General features: G+C 48.3%; 1 protein-coding gene and 4 long non-coding RNA genes across 9 annotated transcripts in view; all 5 read right to left on the minus strand.

The window, feature by feature from the left end:
- Positions 1–220: 220 nt before the first annotated feature.
- On the minus strand, positions 221–954 carry LOC127926095 (uncharacterized). The gene is made up of 2 exons (XR_008123246.1): positions 907–954; positions 221–576 (listed from the first exon to the last, which is right to left on the minus strand). It is a non-coding gene; the product is annotated as an uncharacterized LOC127926095 (long non-coding RNA).
- Positions 955–1,597: 643 nt separating this feature from the next.
- Positions 1,598–27,305, minus strand: part of LOC118381276 (centrosomal protein of 192 kDa-like) — a gene marked incomplete at its 5' end in the record, with an annotated part of 102,791 nt that continues 77,083 nt past the window's right edge. Inside the window, 11 exon segments of the mRNA XM_052511407.1 lie at positions 1,598–3,168; positions 5,556–5,614; positions 5,725–5,923; positions 8,963–9,078; positions 10,956–11,075; positions 15,466–15,638; positions 18,740–18,959; positions 19,165–19,270; positions 23,348–23,474; positions 23,638–23,819; positions 27,110–27,275. Of these exon segments, the coding sequence (XP_052367367.1) occupies positions 3,036–3,168; positions 5,556–5,614; positions 5,725–5,923; positions 8,963–9,078; positions 10,956–11,075; positions 15,466–15,638; positions 18,740–18,959; positions 19,165–19,270; positions 23,348–23,474; positions 23,638–23,819; positions 27,110–27,275 (1,601 nt within the window).
- Positions 3,469–5,544, minus strand: LOC127926097 (uncharacterized). Of its 5 annotated transcripts, none has more exons than XR_008123284.1 (4): positions 5,269–5,544; positions 5,128–5,221; positions 4,519–4,753; positions 3,469–4,377 (listed from the first exon to the last, which is right to left on the minus strand). It is a non-coding gene; the product is annotated as an uncharacterized LOC127926097 (long non-coding RNA). The 5 variants fall into 5 exon arrangements; XR_008123286.1 differs by having other exon boundaries at positions 3,469–4,471; XR_008123287.1 differs by having other exon boundaries at positions 3,469–4,095; positions 4,237–4,753.
- LOC127926098 (uncharacterized) lies at positions 5,914–8,759 on the minus strand. The gene is made up of 3 exons (XR_008123288.1): positions 8,012–8,759; positions 7,223–7,558; positions 5,914–6,324 (listed from the first exon to the last, which is right to left on the minus strand). It is a non-coding gene; the product is annotated as an uncharacterized LOC127926098 (long non-coding RNA).
- LOC127926100 (uncharacterized) lies at positions 19,985–21,178 on the minus strand. The gene is made up of 3 exons (XR_008123291.1): positions 21,066–21,178; positions 20,978–21,007; positions 19,985–20,219 (listed from the first exon to the last, which is right to left on the minus strand). It is a non-coding gene; the product is annotated as an uncharacterized LOC127926100 (long non-coding RNA).

Raw genomic sequence — 27,305 nt, forward strand, 5'->3', positions numbered from 1 at the left:
CCCCCAGAGGATAGGATATAGATCTGTAATCTGCTCCATTCAGACCCCCAGAGGATAGGATATAGAGCTGTAGTCTGCTAGCTCTATGCAGACCCCCAGAGGATAGGATATAGATCTGTAGTCTGCTAGCTCTATGCAGACCCCCAGAGGATAGGATATAGAGCTGTAGTCTGCTCTATGCAGACCCCCAGAGGATAGGATATAGATCTGTAGTCTGCTAGCTCTATGCAGACCCCCAGAGGATAGGATATAGATCTGTAATCTGCTCCATTCAGACCCCCAGAGGATAGGATATAGATCTGTAGTCTGCTAGCTCTATGCAGACCCCCAGAGGATAGGATATAGATCTGTAATCTGCTCCATTCAGACCCCCAGAGGATAGGATATAGATCTGTAATCTGCTCCATTCAGACCCCCAGAGGATAGGATATAGATCTGTAATCTGCTCCATTCAGACCCCCAGAGGATAGGATAGAGCTGTAGTCTGCTAGCTCTATGCAGACCCCCAGAGGATAGGATATAGATCTGTAATCTGCTCCATTCAGACCCCCAGAGGATAGGATATAGATCTGTAGTCTGCTAGCTCTATGCAGACCCCCAGAGGATAGGATAGATCTGTGGAATCTGCTCCATTCAGACCCCCAGAGGATAGGATATGAGATCTGTACGTCTGCTCCATTCAGACCCCCAGAGGATAGGATAGAGCTGTAGTCTGGCTGAGCTCTATGCAGACCCCCAGAGGATAGGATATAGATCTGTAATCTGCTCCATTCAGAACCCCCAGAGGATAGGATAGAGCTGTAGTCTGCTAGCTCTATGGCAGACCCCAGAGGATAGGATATGAGATCTGTAATCTGCTCCATTCAGACCCCCAGAGGATGGAATATAGAGCTGCCAGGGTGGAACCTGCTCCATTCAGACCCCCAGAGGATAGGATATAGAGCTGTAGTCTGCCTATGCAGACCCCCAGGGGTGGAACCAATGAGACGTTGCCAGGGGTGGAACCAATGAGACGTTGCCAGGGGTGGAACCAATGAGACGTTGCCAGGGGTGGAACCAATGAGACGTTGCCAGGGGTGGAACCAATGAGACGTTGCCAGGGGTGGAACCAATGAGACGTTGCCAGGGGTGGAACCAATGAGACGTTGCCAGGGGTGGAACCAATGAGACGTTGCCAGGGGTGGAACCAATGAGACGTTGCCAGGGGTGGAACCAATGAGACGTTGCCAGGGGTGGAACCAATGAGACGTTGCCAGGGGTGGAACCAATGAGACGTTGCCAGGGGTGGAACCAATGAGACGCGTTGCCAGGGGTGGAACCAATGAGACGTTGCCAGGGGTGGAACCAATGAGACGTTGCCAGGGGTGGAACCAATGAGACGTTGCCATGAGGTGGGTGGAACCAATGAGACGTTGCCGGGGTGGAACCAATGAGAGGGGTGGAACCAATGAGACGTTGCCAGGGGTGGAACCAATGAGACGTTGCCGGGGTGGAACCAATGAGACGTTGCCGGGGTGGAACCAATGAGACGTTGCCAGGGGTGGAACCAATGAGACGTTGAACCAATGAGGGGTGGAACCAATGAGACGTTGCCGGGGTGGAACCAATGAGACGTTGCCAGGGGTGGAACCAATGAGACGTTGCCAGGGGTGGAACCAATGAGACGTTGCCAGGGGTGGAACCAATGAGACGTTGCCAGGGGTGGAACCAATGAGACGTTGCCAGGGGTGGAACCAATGAGACGTTGCCAGGGGTGGAACCAATGAGACGTTGCCAGGGGTGGAACCAATGAGACGTTGCCGGGCCTGAAGCAGTGCATTATCTAGGGATTAGGGTGCCATATTGGACAAAGGCTTCATAGTTCATTCTTCCATATGACCTTTGGCAGTGCTCCAGTACGGGCCACACTACAGATGCAGTGACCCAGCAGTCCTCACTGACCCAGAGCAGCAGTCCTCACTGACCCAGAGCAGCAGTCCTCACTGACCCAGAGCAGCAGTCCTCACTGACCCAGAGCAGCAGTCCTCACTGACCCAGAGCAGCAGTCCTCACTGACCCAGAGCAGCAGTCCTCACTGACCCAGAGCAGCAGTCCTCACTGACCCAGAGCAGCAGTCCTCACTGACCCAGAGCAGCAGTCCTCACTGACCCAGAGCAGCAGTCCTCACTGACCCAGAGCAGCAGTCCTCACTGACCCAGAGCAGCAGTCCTCACTGACCCAGAGCAGCAGTCCTCACTGACCCAGAGCAGCAGTCCTCACTGACCCAGAGCAGCAGTCCTCACTGACCCAGAGCAGCAGTCCTCACTGACCCAGAGCAGCAGTCCTCACTGACCCAGAGCAGCAGTCCTCACTGACCCAGAGCAGCAGTCCTCACTGACCCAGAGCAGCAGTCCTCACTGACCCAGAGCAGCAGTCCTCACTGACCCAGAGCAGCAGTCCTCACTGACCCAGAGCAGCAGTCCTCACTGACCCAGAGCAGCAGTCCTCACTGACCCAGAGCAGCAGTCCTCACTGACCCAGAGCAGGGCAGGGCCTCACTGACCCAGAGCAGCAGTCCTCACTGACCCAGAGCAGCAGTCCTCACTGACCCAGAGCAGCAGTCCTCACTGACCCAGAGCAGCAGTCCTCACTGACCCAGTCAGGGCAGGGCCTCACTGACCCAGAGCAGCAGTCCTCACTGACCCAGAGCAGCAGTCCTCACTGACCCAGAGCAGCAGTCCTCACTGACCCAGAGCAGCAGTCCTCACTGACCCAGAGCAGCAGTCCTCACTGACCCAGTCAGGGCAGGGCCTCACTGACCCAGAGCAGCAGTCCTCACTGACCCAGAGCAGCAGTCCTCACTGACCCAGAGCAGCAGTCCTCACTGACCCAGTCAGGGCAGGGCCTCACTGACCCAGAGCAGCAGTCCTCACTGACCCAGAGCAGCAGTCCTCACTGACCCAGAGCAGCAGTCCTCACTGACCCAGAGCAGCAGTCCTCACTGACCCAGAGCAGCAGTCCTCACTGACCCAGAGCAGCAGTCCTCACTGACCCAGTCAGGGCAGGGCCTCACCAGTCAGCTGGATAGCGATGTTTCCACTGGTATCCGTCTGAACCAACAGCAGGCTGGAGTGGTTTCCAGTTACAACCGGCTTGAACTGGACTGGCAGGTGGATGTAGCGTTGGGATCTGGAGGGCAGAGAAAAACAGGAAGAAATCAAAACATGGACTAAGTATGTACGGGTTCGCAGAAACGCGGACTGAGAGGCAGACGACACGGACTGAGACGACACGGACTGAGACGACACGGACTGAGACGACACGGACTGAGACGACACGGACTGAGACGACACGGACTGAGACGACACGGACTGAGACGACACGGACTGACACGGACAGAGACGACACGGACAGAGACGACACGGACAGAGACGACACGGACAGAGACGACACGGACAGAGACGACACGGACAGAGACGACACGGACTGAGACGACACGGACTGAGACGACACGGACTGAGACGACACGGACTGAGACGACACGGACTGAGACGACACGGACTGAGACGACACGGACTGAGACGACACGGACTGAGACGACACGGACTGAGACGACACGGACTGAGACGACACGGACTGAGACGACACGGACTGAGACGACACGGACTGAGACGACACGGACTGAGACGACACGGACTGAGACGACACGGACTGAGACGACACGGACTGAGACGACACGGACTGAGACGACACGGACTGAGACGACACGGACTGAGACGACACGGACTGAGACGACACGGACTGAGACGACACGGACTGAGACGACACGGACTGAGACGACACGGACTGAGACGACACGGACTGAGACGACACGGACTGAGACGACACGGACTGAGACGACACGGACTGAGACGACACGGACTGAGACGACACGGACTGAGACGACACGGACTGAGACGACACGGACTGAGAGGCAGACAACACAGACACTCTCAGGCCCAGAGCCTGACCAACACAGTGACCTGCTGTCCAGACACTCTCAGGCCCAGAGCCTGACCAACACAGTGACCTGCTGTCCAGACACTCTCAGACCCAGAGCCTGACCAACACAGTGACCTGCTGTCCAGACACTCTCAGACCCAGAGCCTGACCAACACAGTGACCTGCTGTCCAGACGCTCTCAGACCCAGAGCCTGACCAACACAGTGGCCTGCTGTCCAGACACTCTCAGGCCCAGAGCCTGACCAACACAGTGACCTGCTGTCCAGACACTCTCAGACCCAGAGCCTGACCAACACAGTGACCTGCTGTCCAGACACTCTCAGACCCAGAGCCTGACCAACACAGTGACCTGCTGTCCAGACACTCTCAGACCCAGAGCCTGACCAACACAGTGACCTGCTGTCCAGACGCTCTCAGACCCAGAGCCTGACCAACACAGTGGCCTGCTGTCCAGACACTCTCAGGCCCAGAGCCTGACCAACACAGTGACCTGCTGTCCAGACGCTCTCAGACCCAGAGCCTGACCAACACAGTGACCTGCTGTCCAGACACTCTCAGACCCAGAGCCTGACCAACACAGTGACCTGCTGTCCAGACACTCTCAGACCCAGAGCCTGACCAACACAGTGACCTGCTGTCCAGACACTCTCAGACCCAGAGCCTGACCAACACAGTGACCTGCTGTCCAGACACTCTCAGACCCAGAGCCTGACCAACACAGTGACCTGCTGTCCAGACACTCTCAGACCCAGAGCCTGACCAACACAGTGACCTGCTGTCCAGACGCTCTCAGACCCAGAGCCTGACCAACACAGTGACCTGCTGTCCAGACTCTCAGACCCAGAGCCTGACCAACACAGTGACCTGCTGTCCAGACGCTCTCAGACCCAGAGCCTGACCAACACAGTGACCTGCTGTCCAGACGCTCTCAGACCCAGAGCCTGACCAACACAGTGACCTGCTGTCCAGACGCTCTCAGACCCAGAGCCTGACCAACACAGTGACCTGCTGTCCAGACGCTCTCAGACCCAGAGCCTGACCAACACAGTGACCTGCTGTCCAGACGCTCTCAGACCCAGAGCCTGACCAACACAGTGACCTGCTGTCCAGACGCTCTCAGACCCAGAGCCTGACCAACACAGTGACCTGCTGTCCAGACACTCTCAGACCCAGAGCCTGACCAACACAGTGACCTGCTGTCCAGACACTCTCAGACCCAGAGCCTGACCAACACAGTGACCTGCTGTCCAGACGCTCTCAGACCCAGAGCCTGACCAACACAGTGACCTGCTGTCCAGACACTCTCAGACCCAGAGCCTGACCAACACAGTGACCTGCTGTCCAGACGCTCTCAGACCGACCCCTCTGAGTTTCCACAGCATTAGGAGCAGGAAGTCAAACTCAGGTTACACAAACAGGACCAATCACAGCCTTTCAGTACATCATAGCCTGGTCCCAGACCTGGTTGTGCCGTCCTGGTCAACTTCTATGGTCATGGTCTAGCTCTGTGGCCAGGCTAACCAGGACACTGATTACAGAAGAGGAATGACAGGCACCAAGCGGCGTGGACTCACCTTAGGGAATATTTGGAATGCTTGATGTGGAAGGGCTCTTTAGGGGTTAGGAACATCAGCTGCAACATCAGACAAGCTCAACATCAAATCCATGCAATGCAAAGCATTCTGGGTAGTTATCACATCAATCACAGTTCATGCAATTATTCTGCGTGTGTGTGTTGCTCACCGCATGCGTTTCCAAGGAGTTGTTTCTCATGTTGACCTTCAGTGTGCTGGTCTCTCCTACCCTGGTAGGGGGGAATGAGTAGTGGTCCTGGGGGGCGTATACCCCCCTACACAGAGCCTCCTCCTGACTGGAACACACAACATCATCCACACATTTAACATCGACCTGAACCTTCATCCTCCATGGGGCTCTGAGCTTCCTGACCACTTATCCTTCAGAACAAATCAAGAGCTATATCTGAATGTTAACCAGATAGCCAGCTAGTTAGCCAGCTGACTGAATAACTAGCTGGTTAACTAGTGCTCCCTGTTTTGTGATTCATCCTCCACTGTGCTCTGGACTGTGGCGGGTCGACCTTGTTTTTCTAGTCATCCCTAGTGAGACCTGACTGCCAGTCATCCCTAGTGAGACCTGACTGCCAGTCATCCCTAGTGAGACCTGACTGCCAGTCATCACTAGTGAGACCTGACTGCCAGTCATCACTAGTGAGACCTGACTGCCAGTCATCCCTAGTGAGACCTGACTGCCAGTCATCCCTAGTGAGACCTGACTGCCAGTCATCCCTAGTGAGACCTGACTGCCAGTCATCCCTAGTGAGACCTGACTGCCAGTCATCACTAGTGAGACCTGACTGCCAGTCATCACTAGTGAGACCTGACTGCCAGTCATCACTAGTGAGACCTGACTGCCAGTCATCCCTAGTGAGACCTGACTGCCAGTCATCACTAGTGAGACCTGACTGCCAGTCATCACTAGTGAGACCTGACTGCCAGTCCTTACCCAGTCATCACTAGTGAGACCTGACTGCCAGTCCTTACCCAGTCATCACTAGTGAGACCTGACTGCCAGTCCTTACCCAGTCATCACTAGTGAGACCTGACTGCCAGTCCTTACCCAGTCATCACTAGTGAGACCTGACTGCCAGTCCTTACCCAGTCATCACTAGTGAGACCTGACTCCCAGTCCTTACCCAGTCATCACTAGTGAGACCTGACTGCCAGTCCTTACCCAGTCATCACTAGTGAGACCTGACTGCCAGTCCTTACCCAGTCATCACTAGTGAGACCTGACTGTCCTTACCCAGTCATCACTAGTGAGACCTGACTCCCAGTCATCACTAGTGAGACCTGACTCCCAGTCCTTACCCAGTCATCACTAGTGAGACCTGACTGCCTGAGTCCTTACCCAGTCATCACTAGTGAGACCTGACTGCCAGTCCTTACCCAGTCATCACTAGTGAGACCTGACTGCCAGTCCTTACCCAGTCATCACTAGTGAGACCTGACTGCCAGTCCTTACCCAGTCATCACTAGTGAGACCTGACTGCCAGTCCTTACCCAGTCATCACTAGTGAGACCTGACTGCCAGTCCTTACCCAGTCATCACTAGTGAGACCTGACTGCCAGTCATCACTAGTGAGACCTGACTGCCAGTCCTTACCCAGTCATCACTAGTGAGACCTGACTGCCAGTCCTTACCCAGTCATCACTAGTGAGACCTGACTGCCAGTCATCCCTAGTGAGACCTGACTGCCAGTCATCCCTAGTGAGACCTGACTGCCAGTCATCACTAGTGAGACCTGACTGCCAGTCATCACTAGTGAGACCTGACTGCCAGTCCTTACCCAGTCATCACTAGTGAGACCTGACTGCCAGTCCTTACCCAGTCATCACTAGTGAGACCTGACTGCCAGTCCTTACCCAGTCATCACTAGTGAGACCTGACTGCCAGTCCTTACCCAGTCATCACTAGTGAGACCTGACTGCCAGTCCTTACCCAGTCATCACTAGTGAGACCTGACTGCCAGTCCTTACCCAGTCATCACTAGTGAGACCTGACTCCCAGTCATCCCTAGTGAGACCTGACTGCCAGTCATCCCTAGTGAGACCTGACTGCCAGTCATCCCTAGTGAGACCTGACTGCCAGTCATCACTAGTGAGACCTGACTGCCAGTCATCCCTAGTGAGACCTGACTGCCAGTCATCCCTAGTGAGACCTGACTGCCAGTCATCCCTAGTGAGACCTGACTGCCAGTCATCCCTAGTGAGACCTGACTGCCAGTCATCCCTAGTGAGACCTGACTGCCAGTCATCCCTAGTGAGACCTGACTGCCAGTCATCCCTAGTGAGACCTGACTGCCAGTCATCCTAGTGAGACCCTGCCAGTCATCACTAGTGAGACCTGACTGCCAGTCATCCAGTGAGACCTGACTGCCAGTCATCACTAGTGAGACCTGACTGCCAGTCATCACTAGTGAGACCTGACTGCCAGTCATCACTAGTGAGACCTGACTGCCAGTCCTTACCCAGTCATCACTAGTGAGACCTGACTCCCAGTCCTTACCCAGTCATCACTAGTGAGACCTGACTGCCAGTCCTTACCCAGTCATCACTAGTGAGACCTGACTGCCAGTCCTTACCCAGTCATCACTAGTGAGACCTGACTGCCAGTCCTTACCCAGTCATCACTAGTGAGACCTGACTGCCAGTCCTTACCCAGTCATCACTAGTGAGACCTGACTGCCAGTCCTTACCCAGTCATCACTAGTGAGACCTGACTGCCAGTCCTTACCCAGTCATCACTAGTGAGACCTGACTCCCAGTCCTTACCCAGTCATCACTAGTGAGACCTGACTCCCAGTCATCACTAGTGAGACCTGACTCCCAGTCCTTACCCAGTCATCACTAGTGAGACCTGACTGCCAGTCCTTACCCAGTCATCACTAGTGAGACCTGACTGCCAGTCCTTACCCAGTCATCACTAGTGAGACCTGACTGCCAGTCCTTACCCAGTCATCACTAGTGAGACCTGACTGCCAGTCCTTACCCAGTCATCACTAGTGAGACCTGACTGCCAGTCCTTACCCAGTCATCACTAGTGAGACCTGACTCCCAGTCCTTACCCAGTCATCACTAGTGAGACCTGACTGCCAGTCCTTACCCAGTCATCACTAGTGAGACCTGACTGCCAGTCCTTACCCAGTCATCACTAGTGAGACCTGACTCCCAGTCATCACTAGTGAGACCTGACTCCCAGTCATCACTAGTGAGACCTGACTCCCAGTCATCACTAGTGAGACCTGACTCCCAGTCATCACTAGTGAGACCTGACTCCCAGTCCTTACCCAGTCATCACTAGTGAGACCTGACTGCCAGTCCTTACCCAGTCATCACTAGTGAGACCTGACTGCCAGTCCTTACCCAGTCATCACTAGTGAGACCTGACTGCCAGTCCTTACCCAGTCATGCCCCCATCAGCAACCGGGTCAGGTCTTCTCCTGGTCTTAAAGGCTTCAGTCTTCACCAGAGAACAGTCTGCTTCCTGAGGAGCCACCGGTGGACCAACCTTCACACCCTGAAACACACCATCATCATCATCATGACCACCCTCCACGCCACAGTCACCCTCCACGCCACAGTCACCCTCCACGCCACCGCCACCCTCCAGCCACCGTCACCCTCCATATCTATATCAGTCTCCTGGAAGTATAATGATGTCCTATATCAGTCTCCTGGCAGTATAATGATGTCCTATAACAGTCTCCTGGCAGTATAATGATGTCCTATATCAGTCTCCTGGCAGTATAATGATGTCCTATATCAGTCTCCTGGCAGTATAATGATGTCCTATATCAGTCTCCTGGCAGTATAATGATGTCCTATATCAGTCTCCTGGCAGTATAATGATGTCCTATATCAGTCTCCTGGCAGTATAATGATGTCCTATATCAGTCTCCTGGCAGTATAATGATGTCCTATATCAGTCTCCTGGCAGTATAATGATGTCCTATAACAGTCTCCTGGCAGTATAATGATGTCCTATAACAGTCTCCTGGCAGTATAATGATGTCCTGGCAGTATAATGATGTCAGTCTCCTGGCAGTATAATGATGTCCTATAACAGTCTCCTGGCAGTATAATGATGTCCTGTAACAGTCTCCTGGCAGTATAATGATGTCCTATAACCGTCTCCTGGCAGTATAATGATGTCCTATAACAGTCTCCTGGCAGTATAATGATGTCCTATATCAGTCTCCTGGCAGTATAATGATGTCCTATAACCAGTCTCCTGGCAGTATAATGATGTCCTATAACCGTCTCCTGGCAGTATAATGATGTCCTATAACAGTCTCCTGGCAGTATAATGATGTCCTATAACAGTCTCCTGGCAGTATAATGATGTCTCCTGGCAGTATAATGACTATATCAGTCTCCTGGCAGTATAATGATGTCCTATATCAGTCTCCTGGCAGTATAATGATGTCCTATAACAGTCTCCTGGCAGTATAATGATGTCCTATATCAGTCTCCTGGCAGTATAATGATGTCCTATAACAGTCTCCTGGCAGTATAATGATGTCCTATAACAGTCTCCTGGCAGTATAATGATGTCCTATATCAGTCTCCTGGCAGTATAATGATGTCCTATATCAGTCTCCTGGCAGTATAATGATGTCCTATAACAGTCTCCTGGCAGTATAATGATGTCCTATATCAGTCTCCTGGCAGTATAATGATGTCCTATATCAGTCTCCTGGCAGTATAATGATGTCCTATAACAGTCTCCTGGCAGTATAATGATGTCCTATAACCGTCTCCTGGCAGTATAATGATGTCCTATAACAGTCTCCTGGCAGTATAATGATGTCCTATATCAGTCTCCTGGCAGTATAATGATGTCCTATATCAGTCTCCTGGCAGTATAATGATGTCCTATAACAGTCTCCTGGCAGTATAATGATGTCCTATATCAGTCTCCTGGCAGTATAATGATGTCCTATAACAGTCTCCTGGCAGTATAATGATGTCTCCTGGCAGTATAATGATGTCCTATATCAGTCTCCTGGCAGTATAATGATGTCCTATATCAGTCTCCTGGCAGTATAATGATGTCCTATAACAGTCTCCTGGCAGTATAATGATGTCCTATATCAGTCTCCTGGCAGTATAATGATGTCCTATAACAGTCTCCTGGCAGTATAATGATGTCCTATAACAGTCTCCTGGCAGTATAATGATGTCCTATATCAGTCTCCTGGCAGTATAATGATGTCCTATAACAGTCTCCTGGCAGTATAATGATGTCCTATATCAGTCTCCAAGCAGTATAATGATGTCCTATATCAGTCTCCTGGCAGTATAATGATGTCCTATATCAGTCTCCAAGCAGTATAATGATGTCCTATATCAGTCTCCTGGCAGTATAATGATGTCCTATATCAGTCTACCCACAGTGCCACAGAGCTGGAAGCGTATCCTGGTCTTGTGCTGAGGCTCAGCCACTGGGTGACACTCCAGGTCCCAGAACTGAGCATAGTCCCCTCGGTCCCTGGGCAGGAAGGTGATGGGCACCTGGAGGAGAGGAGGAGACACCAACAGGAGGAGATCAACAGGAGGAGAGGAGATAAACAGGAGGAGAGGAGGAGACACCAACGGGAAGAGATCAACAGGAGGAGAGGAGGAGATCAACAGGAGGAGAGGAGGAGACACCAACAGGAGGAGATCAACAGGAGGAGAGGAGGAGACACCAACGGGAAGAGAGGAGGAGATCAACAGGAGGAGAGGAGGAGATCAACAGGAGGAGAGGAGGAGACACCAACAGGAGGAGATCAACAGGAGGAGAGGAGATAAACAGGAGGAGAGGAGGAGACACCAACGGGAAGAGATCAACAGGAGGAGAGGAGATAAACAGGAGGAGAGGAGGAGACACCAACGGGAAGAGATCAACAGGAGGAGAGGAGGAGACACCAACGGGAAGAGATCAACAGGAGGAGAGGAGACACCAACGGGAGGAGATCAACAGGAGGAGAGGAGGAGACACCAACAGGAGGAGATCAACAGGAGGAGAGGAGATAAACAGGAGGAGAGGAGGAGACACCAACAGGAGGAGAGGAGGAGACACCAACAGGAGAGGAGGAGACACCAACAGGAGAGGAGGAGACACCAACAGGAGAGGAGGAGACACCAACAGGAGAGGAGGAGACACCAACAGGAGAGGAGGAGACACCAACAGGAGAGGAGGAGACACCAACAGGAGAGGAGGAGACACCAACAGGAGAGGAGGAGACACCAACAGGAGAGGAGGAGACACCAACAGGAGGAGGAGGAGACACCAACAGGAGAGGAGGAGACACCAACAAGAGGAGACATCAACAGGAGGAGAGGAGGAGACATCAACAGGAAGAGAGGAGGAGACATCAACAGGAAGAGAGGAGGAGACACCAACAGGAGGAGAGGAGGAGACACCAACAGGAGGAGAGGAGGAGACACCAACAGGAGGAGATCAACAGGAGGAGAGGAGGAGACACCAACAGGAGGAGAGGAGGAGACATCAACAGGAAGAGGAGGAGACATCAACAGGAGGAGAGGAGGAGACACCAACAGGAGGAGAGGAGGAGACACCAACAAGAGGAGACATCAACAGGAGGAGGAGGAGACACCAACGGGAGGAGATCAACAGGAGGAGAGGAGGAGACACCAACGGGAGGAGATCAACAGGAGGAGAGGAGGAGACACCAACGGGAGGGATCAACAGGAGGAGAGGAGGAGACACCAACGGGAGGAGATCAACAGGAGGAGAGGAGGAGACACCAACGGGAGGAGATCAACAGGAGGAGAGGAGGAGACATCAACAGGAGGAGGAGGAGACACCAACGGGAGGAGATCAACAGGAGGAGAGGAGACACCAACAGGAGGAGATCAACAGGAGGAGAGGAGGAGACACCAACAGGAGGAGAGGAGGAGACATCAACAGGAGGAGAGGAGGAGACACCAACAGGAGGAGAGGAGGAGACATCAACAGGAAGAGAGGAGGAGACACCAACAGGAGGAGAGGAGGAGACATCAACAGGAGGAGAGGAGGAGACACCAACAGGAGGAGAGGAGGAGACATCAACAGGAGGAGAGGAGGAGACACCAACAGGAGGAGGAGGAGACATCAACAGGAGGAGAGGAGGAGACACCAACAGGAGGAGAGGAGGAGATCAACAGGAGGAGAGGAGGAGACACCAACAGGAGGAGAGGAGGAGACACCAACAGGAGGAGAGGAGGAGACACCAACAGGAGGAGAGGAGGAGACACCAACAGGAGGAGAGGAGGAGACACCAACAGGAGGAGAGGAGGAGACACCAACGGGAGGAGAGGAGGAGACACCAACAGGAGGAGAGGAGGAGACACCAACAGGAGGAGAGGAGGAGACACCAACAGGAGGAGAGGAGGAGACACCAACGGGAGGAGATCAACAGGAGGAGAGGAGGAGACACCAACAAGAGGGACACCAGGGGAGGAGAGGAGGAGACACCAACAGGAGGAGATCAACAGGAGAGCTGGGAGGAGACACCAACAAAGAGGAGTTCAACAGGACCAGAGGAGGAGACAAGAGGAGATCAACAGGAGGAGAGGAGGAGACACCAACAAGAGGAGATCAACAGGAGGAGAGGAGGAGACACCCAGGAGGGAGGAGATCAACAGGAGAAGAGGAGGAGACACCAACAAGAGGAGATCAACAGGAGGAGAGGAGGAGACACCATCAGGAGGAGAGGAGGAGATCAACAGGAGGAGAGGAGGAGACACCAACAGGAGGAGAGGAGATCAACAGGAGAAGAGGAGGAGACACCAACAAGAGGAGATCAACAGGAGGAGAGGAGGAGACACCAACGGGAGGAGATCAACAGGAGGAGAGGAGGAGACACCAACGGGAGGAGATCAACAGGAGGAGAGGAGGAGACCAACAGGAGGAGAGGAGGAGACACCAACAGGAGGAGAGGAGGAGACACCAACAGGAGAGGAGATCAACAGGAGAAGAGGAGGAGACACCAACAAGAGGAGATCAACAGGAGGAGAGAGGAGGAGACACCAACGGGAGGAGATCAACAGGAGGAGATCAACAGGAGGAGATCAACAGGAGGAGATCAACAGGAGGAGAGGAGGAGACCAACAGGAGGAGAGGAGGAGACACCAACAGGAGGAGAGGAGGAGACACCAACAGGAGGAGAGAGGAGACACCAACAGGAGGAGAGGAGGAGAGACCAACAGGAGGAGAGGAGGAGACACCAACAGGAGGAGAGGAGGAGATCAACAGGAGGAGAGGAGGAGATCAACAGGAGGAGAGGAGGAGATCAACAGGAGGAGAGGAGGAGATCAACAGGAGGAGAGGAGGAGATCAACAGGAGGAGAGGAGGAGATCAACAGGAGGAGAGGAGGAGATCAACAGGAGGAGAGGAGGAGATCAACAGGAGGAGAGGAGGAGTTATGGGGGCCAGGGGTGTGACTGGGTAAAGCTGGGTGGTCAGTAACCCCCCCTAATAAAGATATGTTCTGGGACCAGGGGTGTGACTGGGTAAAGCTGGGTGGTCAGTAACCCCCCTAATAAAGATATGTTCTGGGGACCAGGGGTGTGACTGGGTAAAGCTGGGTGGTCAGTAACCCCCCTAATAAAGATATGTTCTGGGGACCAGGGGTGTGACTGGGTAAAGCTGGGTGGTCAGTAACCCCCCTAATAAAGATATGTTCTGGGACCAGGGGTGTGACTGGGTAAAGCTGGGTGGTCAGTAACCCCCTAATAAAGATATGTTCTGGGACCAGGGGTGTGACTGGGTAAAGCTGGGTGGTCAGTAACCCTAATAAAGATATGTTCTGGGGACCAGGGGTGTGACTGGGTAAAGCTGGGTGGTCAGTAACCCCCTAATAAAGATATGTTCTGGGGACCAGGGGTGTGACTGGGTAAAGCTGGGTGGTCAGTAACCCCCTAATAAAGATATGTTCTGGGGACCAGGGGTGTGACTGGGTAAAGCTGGGTGGTCAGTAACCCTAATAAAGATATGTTCTGGGACCAGGGGTGTGACTGGGTAAAGCTGGGTGGTCAGTAACCCCCTAATAAAGATATGTTCTGGGGACCAGGGGTGTGACTGGGTAAAGCTGGGTGGTCAGTAACCCCCTAATAAAGATATGTTCTGGGGACCAGGGGTGTGACTGGGTAAAGCTGGGTGGTCAGTAACCCCCCTAATAAAGATATGTTCTGGGGACCAGGGGTGTGACTGGGTAAAGCTGGGTGGTCAGTAACCCCCCTAATAAAGATATGTTCTGGGACCAGGGGTGTGACTGGGTAAAGCTGGGTGGTCAGTAACCCCCCTAATAAAGATATGTTCTGGGGACCAGGGGTGTGACTGGGTAAAGCTGGGTGGTCAGTAACCCCCCTAATAAAGATATGTTCTGGGACCAGGGGTGTGACTGGGTAAAGCTGGGTGGTCAGTAACCCCCCTAATAAAGATATGTTCTGGGACCAGGGGTGTGACTGGGTAAAGCTGGGTGGTCAGTAACCCTAATAAAGATATGTTCTGGGGACCAGGGGTGTGACTGGGTAAAGCTGGGTGGTCAGTAACCCCCTAATAAAGATATGTTCTGGGGACCAGGGGTGTGACTGGGTAAAGCTGGGTGGTCAGTAACCCCCTAATAAAGATATGTTCTGGGACCAGGGGTGTGACTGGGTAAAGCTGGGTGGTCAGTAACCCCCTAATAAAGATATGTTCTGGGGACCAGGGGTGTGACTGGGTAAAGCTGGGTGGTCAGTAACCCCCCCCTAATAAAGATATGTTCTGGGGACCAGGGGTGTGACTGGGTAAAGCTGGGTGGTCAGTAACCCCCTAATAAAGATATGTTCTGGGACCAGGGGTGTGACTGGGTAAAGCTGGGTGGTCAGTAACCCTAATAAAGCCATAGGTAGGGGTCGAGATGGAGTAATCACCTGCATCTTGTGGTATGCTCCCAAGGTTCCAGAGACTCTGGGACATCTGAAGGCTGTGTAGGTGGCCCGGTACACATCCCCACTGCTGTCCACCCCCTTTACATAAGGAGGGGCGAAGGAAGACAGGTACCACCTCACCTGCTCTCCTCTGTTCTCCACCTCCACAGAGGACTCTGACGAAGGAAGAGACGGCTTTACATCAAAACACTGGAAACAGGAACATTCTCCAAGAACATACACAGCATTTTGGTATTTTCTAGAGGGGAAATAGGGCTATTGACTGGCAATTGCAAACTCCAGAGGTTATAGATATGTCCCAACGCTGAGATTATAGATATGTCCCAACGCTGAGATTATAGATACGTCCCAACGCTGAGATTATAGATACGTCCCAACGCTGAGATTATAGATATGTCCCAACGCTGAGATTATAGATACGTCCCAACGCTGAGATTATAGATATGTCCCAACGCTGAGATTATAGATATGTCCCAACGCTGAGATTATAGATACGTCCCAACGCTGAGATTATAGATATGTCCCAACGCTGAGATTATAGATATGTCCCAACGCTGAGATTATAGATATGTCCCAACGCTGAGACGTTGGGAGTCAGAGATTATAGATATGTCCCAACGCGAGTCAGAGATTATAGATGTGTCCCAACGCTGAGATTATAGATGTGTCCCAACGCTGAGATTATAGATACGTCCCAACGCTGAGATTATAGATATGTCCCAACGCTGAGATTATAGATACGTCCCAACGCTGAGATTATAGATATGTCCCAACGCTGAGATTATAGATATGTCCCAACGCTGAGATTATAGATATGTCCCAACGCTGAGATTATAGATATGTCCCAACGCTGAGATTATAGATATGTCCCAACGCTGAGATTATAGATATGTCCCAACGCTGGGAGTCAGATTATAGATATGTCCCAACGCCGAGTCAGAGATTATAGATATGTCCCAACGCTGGGAGTCAGAGATTATAGATATGTCCCAACGCTGGGAGTCAGAGATTATAGATATGTCCCAACGCTGGGAGTCAGATTATAGATATGTCCCAACGCCGAGTCAGAGATTATAGATATGTCCCAACGCTGGGAGTCAGAGATTATAGATATGTCCCAACGCTGAGATTATAGAGAGATTATAGATATGTCCCAACGCTGAGTGAGATTATAGATATGTCCCAACGCTAGATAGCTCAGATTATAGATATGTCCCAACGCTGAGATTATAGATATGTCTGAGATTATAGATATGTCCCAACGCTGAGATTATAGATATGTCCCAACGAGATATCAGATTATAGATATGTCCCAACGCTGGGAGTCAGATTATAGATATGTCCCAACGCGAGTCAGAGATTATAGATATGTCCCAACGCTGAGATTATAGATATGTCCCAATGCTGAGTCAGAGATTATAGATATGTCCCAATGCTGAGTCAGAGATTATAGATATGTCCCAACGCCGAGATTATAGATATGTCCCAACGCCGAGATTATAGATATGTCAACGCCGAGATTATAGATGTCCCAACGCCGAGATTATAGATGTCCCAACGCTGAGTCAGAGATTATAGATATGTCCCAACGCCGAGTCAGAGATTATAGATATGTCCCAACGCTGGGAGTGAGATTATAGATATGTCCCAACGCTGAGTCAGAGATTATAGATATGTCCCAATGCTGAGATTATAGATATGTCCCAACGCTGGGATAGAGATTATAGATATGTCCCTGGGAGTTAGATATGTCCCAACGCTGAGATTATAGATATGTCCCAACGCCGAGTCAGAGATTATAGATATGTCCCAACGCTGAGATTATAGATACGTCCCAATGCTGAGATTATAGATATGTTCCAACGCTGAGATTATAGATATGTCCCAATGCTGAGATTATAGATATGTCCCAACGCTGAGATTATAGATATGTCCCAATGCTTACGTCTGAGATTATAGATATGTCCCAATGCTGAGATTATAGATACGTCCCAACGCTGAGATTATAGATTACCTCCCAACGCTGAGATTATAGATACGTCACAACGCTGAGATTATAGATATGTCCCAATGCTGAGATTATAGATATGTCCCAATGCTGAGATTATAGATATGTCCCAATGCTGAGATTATAGATTACGTCCCAATGCTGAGATTATAGATATGTCCCAATGCTGAGATTATAGATACGTCCCAATGCTGAGATTATAGATATGTCCCAATGCTGAGATTATAGATATGTCCCAATGCTGAGATTATAGATATGTCCCAACGCTGAGATTATAGATTAGATTATAGATACGTCCCAATGCTGAGATTATAGATATGTCCCAACGCTGGGAGTCAGATTATAGATATGTCCCAACGCTGGGAGTCAGATTATAGATATGTCCCAACGCCGAGTCAGAGATTATAGATACATCCCAACGCTGAGATTATAGATATGTCCCAACGCTGAGATTATAGATACGTCCCAACGCTGAGATTATAGATACGTCCCAATGCTGAGATTATAGATATGTCCCAATGCTGAGATTATAGATACGTCCCAATGCTGAGATTATAGATATGTCCCAACGCTGAGATTATAGATACGTCCCAACGCTGAGATTATAGATACGTCCCAACGCTGAGATTATAGATACGTCCCAACGCTGAGATTATAGATACGTCCCAACGCTGAGATTATAGATACGTCCCAACGCTGAGATTATAGATACGTCCCAACGCTGAGATTATAGATACGTCCCAACGCTGAGATTATAGATACGTCCCAACGCTGAGATTATAGATACGTCCCAACGCTGAGATTATAGATACGTCCCAACGCTGAGATTATAGATACGTCCCAACGCTGAGATTATAGATACGTCCCAACGCTGAGATTACGTCCCAACGCTGAGATTATAGATACGTCCCAATGCTGAGATTATAGATACGTCCCAATGCTGAGATTATAGATATGTCCCAATGCTGAGATTATAGATATGTCCCAATGCTGAGATTATAGATACGTCCCAATGCTGAGATTATAGATATGTCCCAATGCTGAGATTATAGATATGTCCCAATGCTGAGATTATAGATACGTCCCAACGCTGAGATTATAGATACGTCCCAATGCTGAGATTATAGATACGTCCCAATGCTGAGATTATAGATACGTCCCAATGCTGAGATTATAGATACGTCCCAATGCTGAGATTATAGATATGTCCCAATGCTGAGTAATGCTGGGAGTCAGAGTGTCTCCTACCTGAGGTTTCTCCTGAGGGCGTGGCAGGAAACACGATGGTACGGTTACTGATCTCTACCGTGGCTGGAGCTGTCCTGGTCAGGGGGGGTTGGCCTGCAGGGGGCAGCATGGCGGTGGGCATGGGGCTAGCAGTCTGAGGAGGAAGGGGGGCTAGGCTCCGGTCTGCTGGGGCCGTTGATACATCCAGAGCCAGGTCCTGACGGATCTGGACTTTGATGAACTGGACAGCAGGAGGAGAGAAAATAACATCATTAAGGGGGGGCCACCACATCAAGACATTGAGGGGGGAGGCGCCCCACATCAAGACATTGAGGGGGGAGGCCCCCCACATCAAGACATTGAGGGGGGAGGCCCCCCACATCAAGACATTGAGGGGGGAGGCCCCCCACATCAAGACATTGAGGGGCCCACATCATCATCACTACCTTCTGTTGATTGTCACACTGGACATAGATTTGGCCACTCCATGGAAACATGGATGTCCTGGTTGCTAGGGACGGATTAGGACTGATGAGGATCTGGAGGTGGCACCTGGGAACAAAACACTACGGTGAAACACCCCTGGTAATACAGTCACCTGGTAATACAGTCACCTGGTAATACAGTCACCTGGTAATACAGTCCCCTGGTAATACAGTCACCTGCTGGTAATACAGTCCCCTGCTGGTAATACAGTCACCTGGTAAAACACCCCTAGTACTATAGTCACCTGGTAAAACACCCCTAGTAATAGTCACCTGGCAAAACACCCCTAGTAATAGTCACCTGGTAATACACCCCTGGTACTATAGTCACCTGGTAAAACACCCCTGGTACTATAGTCACCTGGTAAAACACCCCTGGTACTATAGTCACCTGGTAAAACACCCCTAGTACTATAGTCACCTGGTAAAACACCCCTAGTACTACAGTCACCTGGTAATACACCCCTGGTACTACAGTCACCTGGTAATACAGTCCCCTGGTAATATAGTCACCTGGTAAAACAGTCCCCTGGTAATACAGTCACCTGGTAAAACACCCCTAGTAATACAGTCACCTGGTAAAACACCCCTAGTAATAGTCACCTGGTAAAACACCCCTAGTAATAGTCACCTGGTAATACACCCCTGGTACTATAGTCACCTGGTAAAACACCCCTGGTACTACAGTCACCTGGTAAAACACCCCTAGTAATAGTCACCTGGTAATACACCCCTGGTACTATAGTCACCTGGTAAAACACCCTAGTACTATAGTCACCTGGTAAAACACCCCTGGTACTATAGTCACCTGGTAAAACACCCCTGGTACTATAGTCACCTGGTAAAACACCCCTAGTAATAGTCACCTGGTAAAACACCTCTGGTACTATAGTCACCTGGTAATACACCCCTGGTACTATAGTCACCTGGTAATACACCCCTAGTACTATAGTCACCTGGTAAAACACCCCTAGTACTATAGTCACCTGGTAAAACACCCCTAGTACTACAGTCACCTGGTAAAACACCCCTAGTACTACAGTCACCTGGTAAAACACCCCTAGTACTATAGTCACCTGGTAAAACACCCCTAGTAATAGTCACCTGGTAAAACACCCCTAGTAATGGTAATACACCCCTGGTACTATAGTCACCTGGTAATACATCCCTAGTACTATAGTCACCTGGTAAAACACCCCTAGTACTATAGTCACCTGGTAAAACACCCTAGTACTATAGTCACCTGGTAAAACACCCTAGTACTACAGTACTAGTCAGTCACCTGGTAAAACACCCTAGTACTACAGTCACCTGGTAGTCAAACACCCCTAGTACTATAGTCACCTGGTAAAACACCCCTAGTACTATAGTCACCTGGTAAAACACCCCTGGTACTACCTGGTAAAACACCCCTAGTCACCTGGTAAAACACCCCTAGTACTATAGTCACCTGGTAAAACACCCCTAGTACTACAGTCACCTGGTAAAACACCCTAGTACTATAGTCACCTGGTAAAACACCCCTAGTACTATAGTCACCTGGTAAAACACCCCTGGTACTACAGTCAACACTATAGTCCCTGGTACTAGTAATAGTCACCTGGTAAAACACCCCTGGTACTATAGTCACCTGGTAAAACACCCCTAGTACTATAGTCACCTGGTAAAACACCCCTAGTAATAGTCACCTGGTAAAACACCCCTAGTAATAGTCACCTGGTAAAACACCCCTAGTAATAGTCACCTGGTAATACACCCCTGGTACTATAGTCACCTGGTAAAACACCCCTGGTACTACAGTCACCTGGTAAAACACCCCTGGTACTATAGTCACCTGGTAAAACACCCCTAGTAATAGTCACCTGGTAAAACACCCCTGGTACTATAGTCACCTGGTAAAACACCCCTGGTACTATAGTCACCTGGTAAAACACCCCTAGTAATAGTCACCTGGTAAAACACCCCTGGTACTATAGTCACCTGGTAATACACCCTGGTACTATAGTCACCTGGTAAACACCCCTAGTACTATAGTCACCTGGTAAAACACCCCTAGTACTATAGTCACCTGGTAAAACACCCCTAGTACTATAGTCACCTGGTAAAACACCCCTAGTACTACAGTCACCTGGTAAAACACCCCTAGTACTACAGTCACCTGGTAAAACACCCCTAGTAATAGTCACCTGGTAAAACAAGTAATGGTAATACACCCCTGGTACTATAGTCCCCTGGTAATACAGTCCCCTGGTAATACAGTCCCCTGGTAATACAGTCCCCTGGTAATACAGTCACCTGGTAAAACACCCCTAGTACTATAGTCACCTGGTAATACAGTCACCTGGTAAAACACCCCTAGTAATATAGTCACCTGGTAAAACACCCCTAGTAATACAGTCACCTGGTAAAACAGTCCCCTAGTAATACAGTCACCTGGTAAAACACCCCTAGTACTACAGTCACCTGGTAAAACACCCCTAGTAATATAGTCACCTGGTAATACAGTCACCTGGTAAAACACCCCTAGTACTATAGTCACCTGGTAAAACACCCCTAGTACTACAGTCACCTGGTAAAACACCCCTAGTACTACAGTCACCTGGTAAAACACCCCTAGTACTACAGTCACCTGGTAAAACACCCCTAGTAATACAGTCACCTGGTAATACAGTCACCTGGCAATACAGTCCCCTGGTAATACAGTCCCCTGGTAATACAGTCCCCTGGTAATACAGTCCCCTGGTAATACAGTCCCCTGGTAATACAGTCACCTGGTAAAACACCCCTAGTAATATAGTCACCTGGTAATACAGTCACCTGGTAAAACACCCCTAGTAATATAGTCACCTGGTAATACAGTCACCTGGTAAAACACCCCTAGTAATATAGTCACCTGGTAAAACACCCCTAGTACTATAGTCACCTGGTAAAACACCCCTAGTACTATAGTCACCTGGTAAAACAAGTACTATAGTCACTGGTAAAACACCCCTAGTACTATAGTCACCTGGTAAAACACCCCTAGTACTATAGTCACCTGGTAAAACACCCCTGGTACTACAGTCACCTGGTAAAACACCCCTGGTACTACAGTCACCTGGTGTACACCCCTGGTACTATAGTCACCTGGTAAAACACCCCTGGTACTATAGTCACCTGGGTAGTACTATAGTCACCTGGTAAAACACCCTAGTACTATAGTCACCTGGTAAAACACCCCTAGTACTATAGTCACCTGGTAAAACACCCCTAGTACTATAGTCACCTGGTAAAACACCCCTAGTAGTCACCTGTAAAACACCCCTAGTAATAGTCACCTGGTAAAACACCCCTAGTACTATAGTCACCTGGTAAAACACCCCTAGTACTATAGTCACCTGGCTAGTACTATGTGTGTAAAAGGCCATGTAATAGTCACCTGTAAAACACCCCTGGTACTACAGTCACCTGTAAAACACCCCTGGTACTATAGTCACCTGGTGTAACTGTGTGGTGTGTGTGTGCTGTGTGTGTGTGTGGCTGTGTGTGTGTGTGTGTGTGTACTGTGTGGCTGTGTGTGTGGCTGTGTGCTGTGTGTGTGTGTGTGGCATGTCAAAGCTGTGTGTGTGTGTGTGTGTGCTGTGTGTGTGTGTGTGTGTGTGTGTGTGTGTGTGTGTGTGTGTGTGTGTGTGTGTGTGTGTGTGTGTGTGTGTGTGTGGCTGTGTGTGTGTGTGTGTGTGTGTGTGTGTGTGTGTGTGTGTGTGTGTGTGTGTGTGTGTGTGTGTCTGTGTGTGTGTCTGTGTGTGTGTGTGTGTGTGTGTGTGTCTGTGTGTGTGTGTGTGTGTCTGTGTGTGTGTGTGTGTGTGTGTGTGTGTGTGTGTGTGTGTGTGTGTGTGTCTGTGTGTGTGTGTGTGTGTGTGTGTACATACTGTGTGTGTCTGTGTGTGTGTGTGTGTCTGGTGTGTGTGTCTGTGTGTGTGTGTGTGTGTGTGTCTGTGTGTGTGTGTGTGTGTGTGTGTGTGTGTGTGTGTGTGTGTGTGTGTGTGTACATACTGTGGTTCTATAACTCCATGTTGAGGGTGTGAGACAGTGGGCTGACAACTGTGTGTGTGTGTGTGTGTGTGTGTGTGTGTGTGTGTGTGTGTGTGTGTGTGTGTATACATACTGTGGTTCTATAACTCCATGTTGAGGGGTAACAGTGAGACAGTGGGCTGGCCAGGACAACTCAAAGCTCAGCTCTCTGGATGATGAGTGGTTCTGGATCAGGACATGTCTGGTGTTGGAGGCTCCGTCTGGACAACACACATTATAAACCAAAGGAAAGGGTTTAATTATATTCTATTAAAAACTACCAAAAAAACGTTTTATGAACAGAAAATGTTCTGTCCTGAGAGACCTTGCTCAGGCTGCAAAGAGCACAGAGTTAGTCTCAAACAGTGATATGATAATACTGACTGATAGTGGGAGAGGTGAGGACCAGCTGTTCAGGCTGGAGGCTCCAGGAGTCCCTGTGGTCCCCTGGTTCTGTCCCCGTCCCAGAGGCCTCTGTCCTGGGTAACGCGGGGCCTTGAGGACCCTTCACAGGCAGTACATCCAGAGACACGTTGCTGATGTGACGGTCTGAGTTCCCAAAACCACTACAACATGATAATACAACATTATATAACCATTAACACCATAATGTTAGTATAACACCCCAACTACAACATTATATAACCATTAACACCCCTACTACATTATATAACCATTAACACCCCAACTACAACATTATATAACCATTAACACCATAATGTTAGTATAACACCCCTACTACAACATTATATAACCATATAACACCCCAACTACAACATTATATAACCATTAACACCATAATGTTATATAACACCCCAACTACAACATTATATAACCATTAACACCATAATGTTAGTATAACACCCCAACTACAACATTATATAACCATTAACACCATAATGTTAGTATAACACCCCAACTACAACATTATATAACCATTAACACCATAATGTTAGTATAACACCCCAACTACAACATTATATAACCATTAACACCATAATGTTAGTATAACACCCCAACTACAACATTATATAACCATTAACACCACTACAACATTATATAACCATTAACACCCCTACTACAACATTATATAACCATTAACACCATAATGTTAGTATAACACCCCTACTACAACATTATATAACCATTAACACCCCTACTACAACATTATATAACCATTAACACCACTAATACATTATATAACCATTAACACCCCTACTACAACATTATATAACCATTAACACCACTAATACATTATATAACCATTAACACCCCTACTACAACGTTATATAACCATTAACACCATAATGTTAGTATAACACCCCAACTACAACATTATATAACCATTAACACCCCTACTACAACATTATATAACCATTAACACCCCTACTACAACATTATATAACCATTAACACCACTAATACATTATATAACCATTAACACCCCTACTACAACATTATATAACCATTAACACCACTAATACATTATATAACCATTAACACCCCTACTACAACGTTATATAACCATTAACACCATAATGTTAGTATAACACCCCAACTACAACATTATATAACCATTAACACCCCTACTACAACATTATATAACCATTAACACCACTACTACAACATTATATAACCATTAACACCACTACTACATTATATAACCATTAACACCCCTACTACAACATTATATAACCATTAACACCATAATGTTAGTATAACACCCCTACTACAACATTATATAACCATTAACACCACTACTACAACATTATATATTAACCAGTATAACACCCCTACTACAACATTATATAACCATTAACAGCCCCACTACAACATTATATAACCATTACCACCCCTACTACAACATTATATAACCATTAACACCCCTACTACAACATTATATAACCATTAACACTACAACATTATATAACCATTAACACCCCTACTACAACATTATATAACCATTAACACCACTAATACATTATATAACCATTAACACCCCTACTACAACATTATATAACCATTAACACCCCAACTACAACATTATATAACCATTAACACCACCACTACAACATTATATAACCATTAACACCACTACTACAACATTATATAACCATTAACACCACCACTACAACATTATATAACCATTAACACCCCTACTACAACATTATATAACCATTAACACCCCAACTACAACATTATATAACCATTAACACCCCTACTACAACATTATATAACCATTAACACCCCTACTACAACATTATATAACCATTAACACCCCTACTACAACATTATATAACCATTAACACCCCTACTACAACATTATATAACCATTAACACCCCAACTACAACATTATATAACCATTAACACCCCAACTACAACATTATATAACCATTAACACCATAATGTTAGTATAACACCCCTACTACAACATTATATAACCATTAACACCCCTACTACAACATTATATAACCATTAACACCCCTACTACAACATTATATAACCATTAACACCCCTACTACAACATTATATAACCATTAACACCCCTACTACAACATTATATAACCATTAACACCCCCACTACAACATTATATAACCATTAACACCCCAACTACAACATTATATAACCATTAACACCACCACTACAACATTATATAACCATTAACACCCCAACTACAACATTATATAACCATTAACACCCCAACTACAACATTATATAACCATTAACACCCCTACTACAACATTATATAACCATTAACACCCCTACTACAACATTATATAACCATTAACACCCCTACTACAACATTATATAACCATTAACACCCCTACTACAACATTATATAACCATTAACACCACCACTACAACATTATATAACCATTAACACCCCTACTACAGCATCATATAACTATTATCACCACTACTACAACATTATATAACCATTAACACCACCACTACAACGTTATAACCATTAACATTTTAATTACCACCACTACAACATTATATAACCATTAACACCCCTACTACAACATTATATAACCATTAACACCACCACTACAACATTATAACCATTAACATTTTAATTAACACCACTACAACATTATATAACCATTAACACCCCTACTACAACATTATATAACCATTAACACCACCACTACAACATTATAACCATTAACATTTTAATTAACACCACTACAACATTATATAACCATTAACACCACTAATACATTATATAACCATTAACACCACTACAACATTATATAACCATTAACACCCCAACTACAACATATATAACCATTAACAGCCCTACTACAGCATCATATAACCATTAACACCCCTACTACAGCATCATATAACTATTATCACCACTACTACAACGTTATAATACAACAACATTATATAACCATTAACACCACTACTACAACGTATATAACCATTAACAGCCCTATTACAACATCATATAACCATTAACACCCCTACTACAACATCATATAACCATTAACACCACTACTACAACTTATATAACCATTAACACCCCTACTACAACATTATATAACCATTAACACCACTATTACAACATCATATAACCATTAACACCCCTACTACAACGTATATAACCATTAACACCCCTACTACAACATTATATATCCATTAACACCACCACTACATCATATAACCATTAACACCACTACTACAACATCATATAACCATTAACACCACTACTACAACATTATATAACCATTAACAGCCTGTATGTTCTAAGCAGAGAGAAACACTCTAGAAACCAAATGAGGTGTGAGATGAAAACATTCGTATGATTACGTTCTTTCCTGAAGGTATGATATTCAGTCCCAGTACCTGTCAGCCTCCGAGCCTCTCCTGGTGACAGCTAGGGGGGCCTGGACATGGAGGTCAGCCCTTCCAGAGTCCAAGGTCTCTGTGCTGCCCAGCACTGACAACACCACCTTACTCAGGTTCCCATAGAACAACTGGGCCTGGTTGGGGCTCTGGGGCAGGTCGTAGGCTGGAGACAACAGCATGGGAAACCATGAGC

This window comes from Oncorhynchus keta, unplaced genomic scaffold (genome assembly GCF_023373465.1).
Source record: "Oncorhynchus keta strain PuntledgeMale-10-30-2019 unplaced genomic scaffold, Oket_V2 Un_contig_677_pilon_pilon, whole genome shotgun sequence".
Classification (NCBI taxonomy): domain Eukaryota; kingdom Metazoa; phylum Chordata; class Actinopteri; order Salmoniformes; family Salmonidae; genus Oncorhynchus; species Oncorhynchus keta.